Source organism: Balaenoptera physalus (assembly GCF_965194825.1).
Source record: "Balaenoptera physalus genome assembly, chromosome: 3".
NCBI classification, from domain to species: domain Eukaryota; kingdom Metazoa; phylum Chordata; class Mammalia; order Artiodactyla; family Balaenopteridae; genus Balaenoptera; species Balaenoptera physalus.
Window position 1 is genome coordinate 17,587,444 of NC_138890.1, and position 13,161 is coordinate 17,600,604.

General features: G+C 44.3%; 1 protein-coding gene across 5 annotated transcripts in view; it reads right to left on the bottom strand.

Moving 5' to 3' along the window:
- SNAP47 (synaptosome associated protein 47) overlaps nt 1-13,161 on the bottom strand; it is an 86,296-nt gene that overhangs the window by 37,143 nt on the left and 35,992 nt on the right. For 4 of the 5 annotated variants that reach the window (XR_014261835.1, XM_082455126.1, XM_082455125.1 and 1 more), the window contains exons 3-4: nt 12,277-12,767; nt 4,943-5,067 (exon numbers count right to left, since the gene is read on the bottom strand). Coding sequence is in view for 3 of the 5 variants with exons in the window: in XM_082455126.1 (XP_082311252.1) it covers nt 4,943-5,067; nt 12,277-12,767 (616 nt within the window). In the remaining 2 variants the exon portion in view is untranslated. The remainder of the gene's footprint in view (nt 1-4,942; nt 5,068-12,276; nt 12,768-13,161) is intronic. The other variant, XR_014261834.1, reaches the window with a different exon arrangement.

Genomic DNA, 13,161 nt, shown 5'->3' on the forward strand with positions numbered 1-13,161 from the left:
TTTGACAGGTCCTCCCACTCCAAACAACCACTACCACAGACAACATGGGCCTCTGCTAGAGTGGTGACCACATCCAACATAATGGGAGCTCTGAAGGCTGCTGTGGAGAAGAGCTGGTTGTCCCAGGCAATTACAGAAGGCAGCAGTGGGAGGCACATGAAACCACAGCAGGCAGGGCTGGGCTAGCGGTGGGGGCACCGCGTGTCTGTCTCCTGTCTGTCAAACTAATGCTCATCGTTACCAGTGACCTAGTTAACCAACAGCGCAGACAGGAAAACCATGAACGAATATTTAAAAGTAAGGCGTGACATTTTTCTGTAACTCAGCTTTCATTTCATTGCAGTGGATTCTACATTAGACGGTAGATACTGGAATACTCTACGAGTCAGTGCCCTTTTCAGAGGTAGAGACTGAGGCCAGGGAAGCAAACCAGCCTTCCCAGGACTACAGAGCTGACAGCGAGGGCTGGGACCAGTGCCAGGATGCCAGGTTCCTAGACCAGGGCTCATCCTAGGACATATGACCTCTTATTGAAATGTCCACTGTGTGTGGACCTCAAAAGTTACTAGGTATGTTTTCCTGGTTACCAAGGCTCTTCTTACGGTTTAACGTTTAGAAATGACATAGGATATGATATCAGAAACATTTATTAATAATTCGCAATTAGAGTAACACATATTTAAATAAACGGCCTAGTTCATTGCTAACATCCAGGCTGGTATCAAAGCCACAAATAAAAACACTAACCATCTAACTGTGCCCCATAATTAACGAATGAAATGATACAGTCCGAAAAAGATTCAGAAGGCAGCAGAGGACAATAGGAGAACCTGAGGAGAACGGGTAAAAATCTGAAATTATCTCATGACTCCTTGCTTAAAAATCTTCAATGATTCCAAACTGCTTACAGGACAAAACCCAGACTAAATGAAGGTACTGATAAGAGAGTGGACATGTCCAGCTCTCTGTCCCTAGACCCCTCTACAGAGCCCACTCCAACAAAGGTGTCTGCACACCGTCCCAGCATTGTTCGGTGGTCCTATAGCTGGAGTGCATTGCCCTTGCCTTTCTACTTTTGAGGGCCCACCAGTTTAGCCATCCCCTCCTTCCTAAGAAGTATCAGTTCTGGAATCTGCATCCCTGAAGCGTGGTCTAGTCCATTGCCACAACTGATGAGAAGCATCATGGATATCACCCCTTGCTCATTGTCTCATGACTTTGTCCTGACAATTATCCAAGGAAACCCAGATCTGTTGTCTTCTCCAAATAACTCACTGAAGCCACGGCTAAATAATTCACTGATTCAGACATTTAGTTTAGGCTGAAGAACACTTGTTAAACACAATTCTTTTACATAGATTAGGTTATGCAAGAAATGACAGATTTTTTTTTTTTTTTTCCTGACTAGGAGAGGAGACAGATGAATTGGGACAAATTTAAATAACTGGGAACAAAGTACACGGGAAAAGACCAGAATGGTGGAGTTACAGAAGATGAAATGTATTCTATAATTTCTAAAAAAAAGAAAATAAAATTATTTTATAATAAACCATAATGGAAAAGAACGTGAAAATGAATATATATATTTGTTAAAAAAAAAAAAAAAAGAAAAGGAGGACATTAATTTCTTAAGATAGTTTCACAGCAAGTAGAGAACCACAGCATCCTTTCCGGCCTAGAATTATTTCAGGAAAGATCCAGTGAACTGCCCGTGCAGATACATGTGGAACTTGGCTCTGCTAAGCAACACAGAGACAAAAGCCCTGGGCCTCACTCATCTCCCCAGCACAGGCATCCGCAGGGCTGCCTTTTCAATAAACTCTTCTCCTCACGCCAGCTGACTAGCTAGGTTTTCCAGTAAACGAACTTTCTGACTGAACTGAATTAATCACCTCAGTTTTTAATTTTTGTGTTTTGCATTTATTGTTTATAAAAATACCACATACAGTAGGCAGACTAAATGCCGAATATAATCAAACAGAAAGTTCAAAACTATGACCTAAAAACTTGCCATGAATCCACACTCTGTGCATCCCTCTTTAATGGAAATGATGAGAACATCCAGTGCAAGTCTTCCTTCACTGCTGTTCCCAGTGCCAGGGCTGTTGCAGAGCCTGATAAACCATGAGACCAGACCTAGGTCAGCTTTTCATTCTGATTCCTTCTTGGTGAAAGAGGGAGGCAGGATGAAAAAACACCAAACACAGGACAAGACAGAGAAGTGGAGATTAAGAAGTTATGAAGAAACTTTATGTAAAACTGCAATGTCCTCAGGACAGAGCCACACCGCTTTTTGTTTTATCACTTCCAAATGTTGTATCAAATATATGGTAGCCACAGACTTAGTAACGAAAGAGCAGGAGTTCTGAGGCAGGAAAGGTTAGCACATCAGACATTGGAAATGATTTGAGGGACTCTGCCAAACCCATCTGAGGGACTCTGATTCCTCTCCCAGCCTCCTCCACCACGTGCCCTCCCACAGCGGATGGTGGACGGCCACAGCTACGCAGCAGATGGGGCCTAACCGCAGCCCACATGCCCGTTCCAGGGGCCCAGCACAGAGGGAGCTGGCACACTGCATTAAGCACGGCTGCTCCCTGAGGAAATCACGGCAAATCTTCTCTCTAGCACCCCAACTGCAGTTTAAGTCACCAAAACCCATTTCCACGTAATGACTTTAATAGCATCTGCAACAGAAACCACAGATGAATGGAGGGAGATTTTCTTGCATTTTCATTTTCCCCAGAAATTTAACTCATTCCTACCTATGCTTGAGCTTCAACTACACAGTTCAGAATTCTTCTCTAAATATGAAACATGTGTTTTACCTCAAAAGGACAACCTCTTATGAAATTAGGTTCTCCCTGCAGGGAAGGAGAATGAGGCAGCTAACTAGCACAAAGCCCTGCCCCTCCTGTGGGTGGGTCTTCCTAGCCTAACTGCTCAGGGATCACCGTGTCCTCTGCCCCGAAGCCAGCATCCTGATTCATGACCATGGCATCTGCTGTTCCCAGCATGGACGCCACAGGGCTCACTAAGACTTGTTGATGACAGTCAGGACCAACCACATAAGAAACACACTTTCATGGGAAAGAATGGTGACCTCAGTGGTCACTGAGGAATCTTATTCTACTCACAGCTGTTGGTGCACTCATCCTGACCTCTCCCATTCTATCACAGCTTTTAGGGGAAGGGCACACTGTATATACATGGTAGTAGACATTGGTTATTTGAAATTGCAAGGGCCTTCTCAAACTACATGGCCACCACTAGAATTAACAGATAAAATTCCTACATTTCCCATGAAAAACCCATGTTCTTGCTTCAGCCTCAACACAACTGTGGGACATAGAAGAGCTCATCTCAGCCACAGACACCTTCATTGGAGAGTGGGAGAGGAGGGTCTCAGATCCTACCAGCCTGAGGCCTATATGCACTCTTACCCACTTTCATGAGAACAGGTTAAGTTTGCCTTTATAGTATGAGGGTTTCTCAAGCCCCAAGGCACACAAGATCTGCAGTGTTCTGGAGTCACTAAGCCTATCAAAAGAAGTGATTAGTAACCTGCAGAATCTGCTAGTTGCAGCTAGAAAGCGGCATGTCTCCGTGTCATTACTAAAAGTGATTAAAAGTTAGATCAGAAGGAAAAAGTGACAAATCATGTATATTTAAAATATCCCATAGCAAAAGATGAACACTTTTTTCCCAAAATGGAAAAGGCTGAGCTTAAAGGAGTCTATGCCTATGTAGACACATAGAATAAAATTATTTAAAAACAGGTTTAAAAGACATACAGTCTCTTGTATGCCTTGATGTAAGTGTGGGTTGCCACCAATGAAACAGTCTCTCCAAAATGGAGCCTGAATCTGATGGAGCCTCTGGAGCTACAAACCGACCTACAGGAGTACCAGGGCAGAGAGCAGGCAGTTCACCACCTGCTGGGAGCTGGGGAAACCAAGTCAGGAAGATGCAAGCTGCAAAATCTTGACAGAGGAACAATTTAGTTTTTTCATCAAATAAACTGCAAAGGAAAAAGACAAGATGACAGAGGAAAGAAAGCTGTGCATTAAAGGCACTTCACTAAATGCAGCACACAGGCCGGCCTCATGAGGATCCTGATCTGAATAAACATACAACACATCTTCCTAAATGAGGTAACTATGGAAATCTGAGCACTGGCTCCATGTCTGATGATGCCAAGGAATTTACTTTTTACTTTTTTAAGGTGAGTATGGTATTGTGCCGATTTTTTAAAACGGTTCTTATCTTTTAAAGCTACATACTGAAATATTTATGAATGAAATGATATAACATCTAGGTATTTGTTACATAATTATTAAAAAAGGAAAAAGAAAAGGCCACTGTGTTGTCCAGCATTAACATAGGAAGATAAGTTGCAAGTATTTCTATCAAATATTGTTTAACTTTCAACTTCCTGGACAAAAAGTGGCAAGCCTCCGCAAGAACCTATGTTGAGCACTTGAGAGCAAGCGCCCTCAACTGTACATGCCCAGGCAGTGCACACACAGATGGCACACACATACAGGTGCTGCACACATGTGCACACAGTACACACACCACACATGCATACATGTACGTGTACAGAGCCCACGTGGACACACACATCGTGCACATACACAGCCTACATGTGCATCTGAGCCCACATGTACAGACATATACACACGTACAACAGGCACAGGCAGCTGCCAAGACCACTGTGTGCGCACAGGAATGCTATGTGTGTCTGCATGCCACAAAACGCAAGGACTCAGAATGGGCAACGCCCTTCCTCAAGCTATAGGGAGCTGAGCAAATCAGGTGGATGTCCCAGCATTTCCGTGTAGGTGACAGGCAAGCATGAATCAGTGGAGAGTTGTTTTTAGGCAAGAAAGAGAAGTGAGTTGCCTGCAGGGGAGGACACAACACTACGAATGCATGTTACCTGTCTCAGTTCCTGGCTGTCCCCCTCGGAAATTAACGGTTCGCTCGTCTGTAGCTGAAGTGGCCTCCCTTCCTGGCTCCCTGAGGAGGGCTCACAGTGCATGGCATGGTCCATCAGCCCAGATGCTGAAATGGAAAGTCAAACAGGGTGGCATCTTCTAGAAGGTGTGAACAACGCAAGGGCATTCAGAACTTTACAAAAAGTGGTGTTTAAGACCGTCAGAGCTCTTTGGGTTGACGAAGTGTTTTCCCAGGCATCTACTGGTTTAGAGCTTCTGTGTTTGCGGGAGCGGTGAGTCCACCTCTCTGAACCTCTGCTGAGCTGACTGAATGCGGGACCTGCCTGAGCCTTGCCTTCTACCCCAATCCAGGGCTGCTTCCTTACCCCACACTGATCAGAGTGTGCAATACTGTAAATACTCAGGATCTAGTTCTATAACTGGCTTTTAGAAGAAAGATGCTTTATACAGGAGTGATTTTTTTTTTTTGAGAGGACAATAGATTGGAGTATGAAACATAATACTTGTTGAGCCCTGGTGAAATGTACATGAAATACACTACTAGGAACTGCATTACCATCTGATTACCCCACAAAACACTGTGGTTCTAGAGAGCACATGAAATGGTCAGCTAGTCAGGTCAAGCAAAGTTGAATGTGGAGCTGTGCTGAGGTAGGGGCGAGCCAGACTGCTGCACGTGGCAAGGCACTGCTCAGGGGTGTTTCCACTCACACATCTATGCCTGGGTAGTCTCGCTAAGAAGCAGAAGAGCAGCTTGGCAAGGAACAGTGATAATCCTTTATTTAAAGCGCTGCCTCCATCTGCAACCCTGGCACTGTAAGGCCCAGATAAGAGCATAGATTAGAGTCTGTCACCTGCTTTTCTCCATAATACAGACCACCTCAGATGTGTCAATATAGCCATGTTTATTTATTAGGATGCTGGAAAGCTGAAAGCATACTGGGGTGAGAACCAGCAGTGTGGATTCCAGCACCAACTCCTTTGAGCAGATTTCTCTGCTTCAGCAAAATGGGAGGGCAAAAGCAGGACACCCCACTTCCTTCCTAGGACCCTAGTGGCAGTCAGCAGAGCTGCCTTTCATCCGAGCAGCCGGGAGCAACTGATAAATGCATTGTTAGGAAAGGAAATCCATCTTGGGGTAAAGCTCTTGCTGGGCCTGAACAGCAGGAACCCAGGTGGTGAATCCAGGACACACCAACTGCACAAGCCCCTCCTCCCCGGGGAGAGACCAGCCACCTCCAACAGGTACACAAACATCCCCTTATTCTTATTTCTCAAAAAATTTCTTACAAATTAACACTCCCTGAGATTACCTAGCTGAGCAAAGAAGACATGATGACAAGAAAGCATGTTTCTTGGCATCCTAGAGAGGAAAAGGGTCTTGGCCAGATGGAGTGAGTTCAGGAACCAGTTGATGCGAAGCAAAACCTGCATGGAGGCAAGACCTGAGTGTTCCACACCGTGGGCCTGAGCCCTCCCCAGGCCCATCTCCACTGGGAAGGAGGCCCTTTGTGAGAGTCTTCGTGCCCTTTAACTGTGCACCACTGTGCGAAGTGCTTCCTACACAGAACTGCTACACCTGTACAAGCACCTTGGAGGTCTGAAAAAGTTTCACAAGACAAAAACCTTAGTACACACCATGTACTCAGATGTGCTTTTCTATTCTATTCTTTATATAAAAGCTGGTTGCAACCAACCAAATTGATTTTACAACCTGTGTCCTGGAATCTCCAAAGTGCCACTACTCCAACATCCTAAGGGCTTATTAATTAGCACAGAACTTTCCATAGCATAAAACTCACTGTCGGCTGGTCTTACATGATCTAAATGTCACTAAGATGTTACATAATGAAAAGCACTTTTCTAAAACAGCAATAGGACACCATCAGAGCTAAATTAGACAACAGAGGACATGTTCTACTAGATATTATTAGCCTAAAGGAAAGGCCAACTAACATACCTGACGTTAAAACGTTATCAGTGATAACATGATGGCAAAGTGCACTTCACTTGTCTATGTTAACAGTGATTCTATGGCCTAATGGGTGAAAGCAAACTCCTCATCCAGCCTATACCCTCCTCCTTCCCAGTCTGCTCCTTATCCTGCAGACTCCTGCTCCAGCCACCCCGGCACCCTGACCCCAGCATGCTATTCCTGCCCACCATGCCCCTGCTCTGCACATGTCATGCAGACAGATGTCCCCTAGCCGAAGTCTGGAGACATGTTCTCCACTCAGCCCTTCCATTAGCAGCAATCTTCCCTCATCTGTCCTGGTACCATTCAGTTTACACACCTTTGACAGTAACTTGCTTGGTACTGCACTGCTATTTATCTTTTTTCAGCATCTTTTCAAACTGGGATCTCCCCAACTAGCTTCTCTGAGAGCACAGCCCATGTCTAATTCACACTTGTGCCCAGCACTGTGCTCCTGCACTGTCACTCTGGTTTCCATTTCAACACCTACAGCTATATTACAGTTAGAGACATACTATTTTTGAATGTTTAACAAATGGGATTACTTAAACAACCAGAAAACCAAAACTGAGGACTTTTCTTCCTGGAATATACTAATCAGAGATGTTTTTCACAACGAGCTGTGGGATCAGCAGGATCCTACCTAATACAAAACTCGGCCACCCCCGCGAACTCTGTGTTGAGACTTGAGTTGCTGACTCAGTTACTTCAATGCTTTGAAATAGCTTCTGAAAAAATTAATTTAGTTCAGTATAATATGGTTTTTGTCTCAAAAGTCATTAGTTATCTCAGTTAAACAAAATAATCACAAATTGTTCAAGCTACATGTTACCTTACAGATGATTCCACTTTCCAAGAACAAGGAGGCATCGAGGAAAACCCTGAGTAAGGACTGCACTGGCAGGGGCAGCACTGGGACGCCAGTCTCCTTTGTGCATCAGACACAGACTCCTGACCTCACTGCAAGTTCAGACCAAAGACCACCAGGGCCTGACCTGGGAGCAGGAAAACCGCTCCAAGCCTGTCCAGCCTTGAGCAAATCTTTCTCCCTGTCTCTGGGCCCCAAATGCCCCATTGATGACACAGGAAAATGCCTACTCTACCCAGGGATGGATCCAGCAGCTTATATAACTGGGGTGGGAAGCCCTTTCAGAAAAAAAACACAAAACGCCCCATGTCCTCAATACAACAGGAAGTGTAACAGAGAGAGAGCTGAAATGGAGAGAGACAGCAGTCTCAACTGACCCATGAGTCCTTGGAAGGGATCAAGTGGTTGAGGGCCAAGCAGCTCTCCAGGGGTCTGTCGATAGTCAGGGGGTCACCGTGTCCTGATAAACTAATAACATGGGGCTTGTCTGAAGTCAGTGCAGTGCTTGTGTCCTAGTGACCACATGGAGGCTGTTGGTGGTCAGCATGGTGCTGTGTCCCAGGGTCAGAACTTTACTATTTCAAAAGATGATCTTAAATTAATGACCCTATGCAGAGACTTCAATGCCTCAGAAGTTTATTTATCATTACACAGAGATGCGTGTGCCTTCTGGTTACCTGGGCCTGTCCTGGGTGCTGGAGATGGGGTGACAAAAGACAGACTTGTGTCTGATTCTGGAGGACACATCCCAGTGTGGGAAGTTGAACAGCAAACCAGAGGGCAAGTGTTAGGCAAGATTTCTATAGGATCAGTGAATGGGAAACTAGTTCTCTTAAATTAGGTGGTCAGAGAAGGCCCCTCTCAGAAGGCGACAGTTCGCAAACAGTGAAAACAAAAATCAGTACCAAAAAACTCTTTAAAAATGCTATGCACGGACCTTGCTCTTATATGATAAGAGCTTTGTGGGCTTCCTCCCAAAACCCATCACCACAGTGGATCATGAGACAACATGACACAAAGTCCAACCAGGGGAGAGTCTACAAAAACCTGACCACTACTCCTGAAGACCATCAAGATCATCAAAGCAAAGAGAGTCTGAGAAACTGTAACAGTCAAGAAGAGTCCAAGGAGATGAAATGCCGAAATATCATGTGGGATCCTGGATGGGATTCTGGAACAGTAAAACATAAGGAAATCTGAATAAAATATGGACTTTAGTGAATAAAGGTGTATCAATACAGGTTCATTAGTTGTGACAATGAACAATACTAATGTAAGATGACAAGAATAGGGAAAACTGGGTGTGGGAGACATGGGAACTCTCTGTACTATCCTCACAACTTTTTCTCAAGTCTGAAACTATTCTAAAATTTAAAAGATTATTTTAAAGATACTATGCAGAAAAACAGCAATTTGCAACTGCTCTTCCTTAAGGTGGGATCTGCCCACCTGTATCATTTCCAGCCCTTGAAGCCCAGGAGACTCTCTTCCTCTCCCAGTCCTGGCCTGGCCACCCCAGGCCCTCAACCTGTCTACTCTATACATTACTACAGAGGTCTCTGGAAAGTTCTTCTAGGACACTGGTTCCTAACACTGGTCCCCTGTTACTAGACTGCCACCTTCTGGCCACACAATTTACCAAAATAGCTCATCGAGGAGAGAAATATGTTTCTGAGATGTCAAAGTCATGGTTTCTACCGCCACTGTTTCTGTAGTTTCCAGTGTAGAACAGTAAAAACAGAGGTGCTGACAGATACAACAAGAGAGGTAACAATGAGAAGTAAGTTCTCATTGCTGGGCTTGTGCAGGATTACTGTGAAGTTCCAAGCAAATGAGATACCATCTTGCTTATTGAACTCAGCATGCCGGCTTCTTCCAAACATAACTCCTTGTCACCTGTACCTCTCCAAATCCACAGCTGTAAGGTCACCTGCCTCCCCTACGCAGGGAGGCTTCACCAGGGGAGGATGGCACTTCATGCTCAGTCCAGACTCAGACACACTGTAGAGATCCTACCCACAGGCTAAAGTTAGCACTGAGATGAAAACCCATCTGTCACTGTGGATGTGGCTCAGCTCATTCCATACATATGCAATCCGTTACTGTGATGGGTGAGGCCATAGTCCCCAGTTATTCAATCCAACCCTAATCTAGGTGTTACTGGGAAGGTATTTGTAGACGTGGTGAAGGCTCTCAGTCAGTTGATTTTAGTGAAGAGAGCCTGTCCTAGACAATCGGGTGGGCCTGGTTCAATCAGCTGAAAAACGTTAAAAGTAGATCTGTAGCTTCCCTGAGGAGAAAGACGTTCAGCCTCAGGTCAGCAGCCTCAGCTTGTGCACACGAGGTCCATTTTCCCCTTCCTGATGGGTGGCCCTGCAGAATTTGCACTCACTCAGCTTCCTGCAGTCTGATTATGGCTGCAGAGGCCCTGGCACTCACTCCCTCCTCTCTAGCCCCATCTGCCACCTGCATGCTTGAAGTCAGAGCTTACCGTCCCATCCTCCTCGGGACCCACCCTCCATGACAGCAAGGCGCAGCAAGCTTGCACTCTTCTCGCTTGTACAGTGTGACTTTCTGTGACACACGTGACATGCTCGCATCTGCCATCTCATGTGTAACATTCTATGCCGTGTTCTCTCTCTGAAACCACCACGCCTAACATAAAACCCACGAATGTGGTAGAGCTCCATAAGAAGGATTGTTTTCAGGACTGTGGGTACCTGGCACCACGCCTGGCACAGGGGGATTCTCCAACAGCACTGTCAGAACCAACAGCCCACGGTGCTCTGCATCTGGAGAGCCAGGGCCTCCTCCCTCCTCTCACTGCTGAGGCTCCTCCCAGAGGAAAACAGCAGTGAGAGGGACTCAGAGACTTGGGGTATCAGAGAGGCTACCCGGCTGAGCTTGCAAACGGCCTTTCCTGAAGGGCCCTTCTGGTCAGGATCTTATGTTGGCTGGTACAGTGTACCCTTCTTGGCTCTTTTATGGGCCAGCTTCTGAGTCCTGCCTTGAATGAGGGGCCAAAGAAAAATCTGGAAATGTAAGTTTCTAAATTAAGAAAGTAAGTTTCTAAATTAAGTTTTTACATTAACATTTTCAACATTTTGATACTTATGGGACCAGATCTATTATCAAGTAATTTCTTTTTGAAACTCGAAGTCATCTAGAATAACATCAAAATATTCGTATGTTAGGGAAACAGATTACATATTGGAATTGAAATCAGTCACTTAAGAGGAAAAAAGAAAAGGAACTGGAATAGTAACAGACATATCTCTTACTTTAAACAAGCTCTAGCAATCGAAGTTAATAAGACTATTACTTGTTAGAAAAATCACTATAACATAGAAGTAATGTCACCTATAATGCTAGTATTAGAATATTTTATGACTTTGGGATTTCTTAAGCAGGGCTCAAAAATAAACTTAAGGGGAAAAATGGTAAACCTGACCACAGCAAAATTAAAGATTTCTGTAATGGAAGCTGACAGTCTAGGAGAAGTATTGGTAGCTTCTAAAGTCAACAAGGGATGAATATCTAGAATGAATAATGAACTCCTGCAAATCAGAGAGGAAAAAAAAAAAAAAGCCCAGTAGGAAAAAAAAAAAAAAAAAAACCAGAACAAGCAACCCACAGAGCAAAATCTGTGGGACCAAAAAACAACTAAAAGGCGTCAGATGCTCCACCTCACAATCAATCAAAAAAATAAAAATGCCTTTAAGATACCACTTGACATCCGTCAGAATGGCAAAACTGAGAAGTCAGATACCACTAAGTTATTCTATGCTAGGGAGGAGGCTGGGACCTGGGGACATATCCACATGTCCTGCCACCCACACTCGAACCTCAGTCCAAACTCAGCTATACCCTCCATGCCCCACAGAGACCTAAAAGAGGATACTGCAGCCACAATGCCAAGAAAAGCAAGGGTTTCACAACATTTTGGGGATGCTAAAAAAAAAACACACAAAAACTATGCTGCATAGTTTTCAAAAATTCTGATATCCAAATGCACATCTGGAAGGTGGGTTGGGAATACCTCAATTAAGTGCCAAGAAAACCGAGTGTGATGCTGGGTCGGGGGAAGGGACTGGAGACACACCAGAGCAGGTGGGGATGATGCTAGTTAAGACCCTAAAGTGTTGGTTCTCAAATCAAACAGGGGAAAGAGGTGAAAACATCTAACTTGGAGCTTTCCTTTGTTCTGAAAGCATCACCAAAACCATTTCTGACCTATTTGAAAAGGCACAGCTCTCAAGTATATGATAAACCTGAGTGATTTGAGATTCAGATGGCAAGTACTAAGGAAAATGGCCTGAAATTATTTTTATTTACAAACAAATAGGTAGTCACTAGTGAGCTGAAACCGGCAGTTGCTCTATGTGATACATCATGGTAACGCACCATGGGTGTGTTGAGTCTGACTGTGACTTTAGAGATCTTGTGCACAGACTGTTGTGATGAGCACTCACCTGCATGCCAGACTGAGTAGCCCTTCTCTGCTAGGGGAGAGGTTCTAGTGCTTCTGAGCATCAAGGCATCTTCTAAAAACTCGATCTTCTTGCTGAATTGCATTTCCAAAATGGGGATAACCTCCGGCATCTTGGCAGATATCAAACGATAAGCTATATCTGGCTTCCCAATGAACCGCTGGCGGATGCTAATTTCATAAGGTGTATGAACCTTGATGTCATCTACTTCTTCTCTTTCAAATCTGTGCATGAGCAAAGAATCTGAGTTGTGGATTTCCAACCCAGAAACAAGGACGGTGAGCCTTCCTGGTTTAACATGAGATTCTGTTTTTTGGGAAATAACAGCAGGAATTTTGATCACTATCCCTTCTTTTCCAAAAGCTTTGGAACTAGCCATTGAGGCGTCCCACTTGGGCTTTGTTTCTGATGGCATCTTCCAAAGCTTGACGCTAAAGGGCCACCAAGAAGGAGACTCCAGTTCTGTCAGCAACCTAAAAAAGCAAACAAAACACAGAAAGTAGTCAATCAGTTAATTTTTTTTTCTTGAAAACTGCTTTGACTTTTATAAAGAATGTTACCATTTTATAGTTTTCTTTTCCACAAGCACTCCATGAAGCAGAAAAAGCAGGAATTATTATCCCCACATTTTAGAAAAGAAAACTGAGGCTAAGAGCAGTGGGACATTTGCCTACAGATACAAAACTAACCAGAAGTAGACACACAACAAAAACACACATCTTCTGACTAGAATATTGCTCTTTTCACACTTGACCTGGGGTAATTTTGACCAAAATAAATCCTGATCATAATTTCTAGAGAGCTGTCTAATAGAACTTTCTTCAGTAATCTGTATTGCCTAATCCAGTAATGGGGACATGTGGCTAC